Genomic DNA, 3,747 nt, shown 5'->3' with positions numbered 1-3,747 from the left:
ACTTTGTAAAGAAAATATTAAATATTTAAGAAAGAAAATTAAAAAAAAAAAAAGAAAAACACCTTTGGGAGGCTTTGGAAAATTCATTGTAGGATTTCTAACCGTTGTTAGAAAAATCCTTGCATCATGTGCACTACCTTCCCAACCTCGAAGTGCTAAAATAAATTGCATATCAAAACTACATGCAGCCATATATTTTGAGTGGTTATTCCATTTCTACCAATATATGGTACTTGATGGTAGGAACATGCACACCATCTATAGCACCAATACAATCCTGATAATAGCATGAAAACATATTTATTACTAATTTGTAACTTTGTAAAACAAAAATTAAATACAATTTTTTTTAATTACCTTGAAGTGGGGGGCATGTATCTTGAATCTCTCAGTATTTCTTTTGGAATTTCCTTAAACTTTGGATCTTCTGCCTTTATTATATCTATTGCCATTAGACATACAACATCTAATGCTTGGCTAAAATATCTACTAATAGTTTCACCTGAGTGCTAAAATCGTTCTTGTGCTAATCTGTTTCTAACCCCATGTCCCAAAGTATGCAAAAACATTCCTAAAATCTCAGCGCCGCCTATTCTTCTTAAACCTTTTAGCCCATAATTTGTTTCCAGATCAGCACATAATTTAAAAAATATAGCCATTTCCATTCTAAACATCCTGTAGCACCCATTATCATTTCCTTCTAATACTTCCTTCAACCACATATTTCTAGTTCGTGTAGAATTCTTACATGGTTGTTTATAAATATATTTGAGATAGTAGTCTTCTATAAGAAATGCAGAGATACGTACAATTTGGTCGAACACCTTATCATCAGATGCATTCATTTCTAAAATAAACCTGTAAACAATTATTCAAAAAGTATCACTAAACATGTAGTAACATTTAAAAAAAATAAAAATAAAAAGCCGTTATAAACAATTATAAAAATCATTCATAATTATTATTAGAGACTAAGGGATTATTCCCAAATACTTAGACAAAGGAATCTTGATGTGTTAGTAAAGATGAAATTCGTGTTTGGTTTTGATAAAGATAGAAGGCCAGCTTTGAAGTTTCAGAGGTTTATGCTCAGCTTTGCAGCTTTGAAGAATAGATTCATTAATGGATGTAGATGGTTTATAGGATTAGACAGTTGTCATTTAAAAGGGCCTTTTAGAGGTGTGCTATTGTGAGTAGTGGCATTAGATGCAAACAATGGAATTTTTTCAATTACAGTTTGTATTTGTGAATCAGAATGTGTTGATAGTTGGAAATGGTTTCTGGCAATATTGCGTGAGTGGCTGAATATAAGAAATCAGAGTCAAGTGACATTTATGACAGATAGGCAAAAAACATATATATTAGCATGGTGCGACAGTAAGGCATTGTGCCAAGCATATATTTGCTAACTTAAGAAGTAATCATCCTGATATCATCTATAGGAATCTATTTTGGGCTGCAACAAGAGCCACTAGTGAAGATAAATGGGAAGACAACATGAAGAAGATAAAAACAACTAAAAAAGACACACAGACTACTTATGATTATTTGATCAAGATTGACAAGAAAGAGTAGGCCAGACATGCATTTGCACATGATGTAAAAGTTGATCATGTAACCAACAACTTAACTGAGTCATGGAACAGCTGGTTAAATGAATGCAGAGACAAGCTTGTGTTAACACTTATAGAATTCATTGGGAAAATGGTTATGAAAAAATTGTACAAAAGGCATTCCAACGCAAGAAAATGGATTGGGAAGCTACCTACAATCGTGAGGAGAAAGTTGAATGTTTCTAGGCTAGAAGGAAGATTCATAAGGGTGCTTGTGGCTAGTGAGTATGAATGTGAGATAATAGATCAGAATAACAAAACATTTATAGTTAATCTGCAGCATAAAACTTGTGATTGTGGTGTCTATCAAATTTGTGGTATACCATGTAAACATGTCATGCCATGTCTTACTCGAAGACATGATGATGCTGCTGATTATGTGGACAAAAAACTAACAATGGAAGCATATTTGGCCACATATGCAAATATCATACATCCAGTTCCAGATCAAACTACTTGGCCTACTGTTGAAGACTTAAAAATCTTACCACCAGATGTCAAAGCAAGAGTCGGTAGGCCTAAAACAGTGAGGAGAAGAGAGTCAGGGGAACAACAAGGGAAAAGAAAGACCAAGCAAAGATGTAACAATTGTACCATTTTCGGCCATAACAAAAGAGCATGCAAAAATGCGCCTCTTGATGCCACTGGACAGGTTCTGAGTTATTTACATTTGTGCCTGCTTATTTCTTGTAAAAGCATGTTTAATATTCACTACTTAATAGCTAAAATGCTTAGTATCCATTGCTCAATAGTTTACATTATCTTTTGCACTCATAGGTCACCATGAAAAAAAATTGAAATGTAGCAGAAAGCATAACTACACTAGAATAACTTCAACACCCATCAGGTAAGTCTAAAACTATCTTTTTCTTCTTTATGGTTGTTGTCTTTATACACTAACATGTGTGATTGATAATGCAGCAATAACCACACAAGCTATTAGCGGAAGCTATAAACAAGCTAGTAACCAAAATTGCTATACAAATTTGCCAATTCAAAACCACATTTCAAAAAGAAATGCTTCACTCTTACAATCAATTGCGAACTGTAATATGCTATCTTCAAGTCAACATCAACCCTCTTTAATTCAACCTCAGTATCACATTTCTTCAAGTCAACATCACCATCAACCTTCTACAATTCAACATCAGCATTACTTTTCGTTAAATCAGCAACAAACCCTCCTCAAGTTGGCATTCAAGTCAGCAACAATATCACCCATCTTCAAGCCTAACATGAGTAAAAAACAGCCCTATTCAAGTCGTCATTAAAGATGGATGTGATTCCAATTTGATATCAGATCAAGGTAAAAACTAAATCTTCCTTATTTACATTTAATAAACATATGCGAATGAGACATATATGTCAGGCGAGATGGTTTATTTTTTTTATTGTCTATATATGTTTTTGAGATACTAATAATTTTTTTCATTTTTTATGCAGTTGTTGGCGTTACATCTCGTTAGGAGTTTTTACTAAATCATAGATCACCTGAAATCTTGCAAAGATCGTGACATTCTGTTGATGAACTTTCCTTAAAAATAATTATGCTTAATAAATTGAGGTATTGTTTTCTTTTTTGTCTTTTTAGTAAACTCATTTTGATTTATTTTCCAATGAGCTTTTTTTTTTTTGCGTATGAATCATGATAACTTTTTAGGATTTGAGTTATTATTATGATTATTTTTTTTGTGAACATATTTTTTTTTCAAAAAAAATGATTGTGGTTATTGTTGTAATGTTTACGGGTAACAATTTGATATAGGACTATGATATAATGATTTGTTGTTATGTTTATTGGAATGGTGGTACCAATTCAAAGATTATGGTTTTCTATGAAAACTAGTCAGATAATTGTGATTTTTCGTGTGAGTTGGATGTGCTAATTTGTAGTATTAAGATTTAATGATTTTGTTGTAACTAGAAGCTTTTGATTTCCTTCTAAATGGTCTTCTAAATAACAATATTCTTATAATTTTAATTAACAGTGAATGGTTAAATTGGAAAAATAGAAAATTAAATTGGAACTCTAGGTCAAAATTCCAACACTTATAAATAAGGGTCTGTTTGTAATTTTATTAACGATCCATGGCCAAATTGGGCAATCAATAATTTTTTGATAACATGTCCAAGT

The 3,747-nt window shown here is 32.0% G+C and overlaps 1 protein-coding gene across 1 annotated transcript; it reads left to right on the top strand.

Moving 5' to 3' along the window:
- The first annotated feature begins 1,704 nt into the window (after positions 1-1,704).
- On the top strand, positions 1,705-2,540 carry LOC112098979. Its single transcript, XM_024186024.1, has 2 exons — positions 1,705-2,265; positions 2,535-2,540. The coding sequence occupies exons 1-2, from the start codon at positions 1,705-1,707 to the stop codon at positions 2,538-2,540; spliced, it is 567 nt and encodes a 188-aa protein (XP_024041792.1).
- The last annotated feature ends 1,207 nt before the right edge of the window (positions 2,541-3,747 follow it).

The sequence above is a fragment of the Citrus clementina genome, unplaced genomic scaffold (assembly GCF_000493195.1).
Source record: "Citrus clementina cultivar Clemenules unplaced genomic scaffold, Citrus_clementina_v1.0 scaffold_9, whole genome shotgun sequence".
Classification (NCBI taxonomy): domain Eukaryota; kingdom Viridiplantae; phylum Streptophyta; class Magnoliopsida; order Sapindales; family Rutaceae; genus Citrus; species Citrus x clementina.
This window is presented reverse-complemented; position numbering and strand designations above follow the sequence as displayed.

Coding starts and splice junctions, on each gene's coding strand:
- LOC112098979 (XM_024186024.1), top strand. CDS start 1,705: ATGGTTATGAAAAAATTGTACAAAAGGCATTCCAACGCAAGAAAATGG.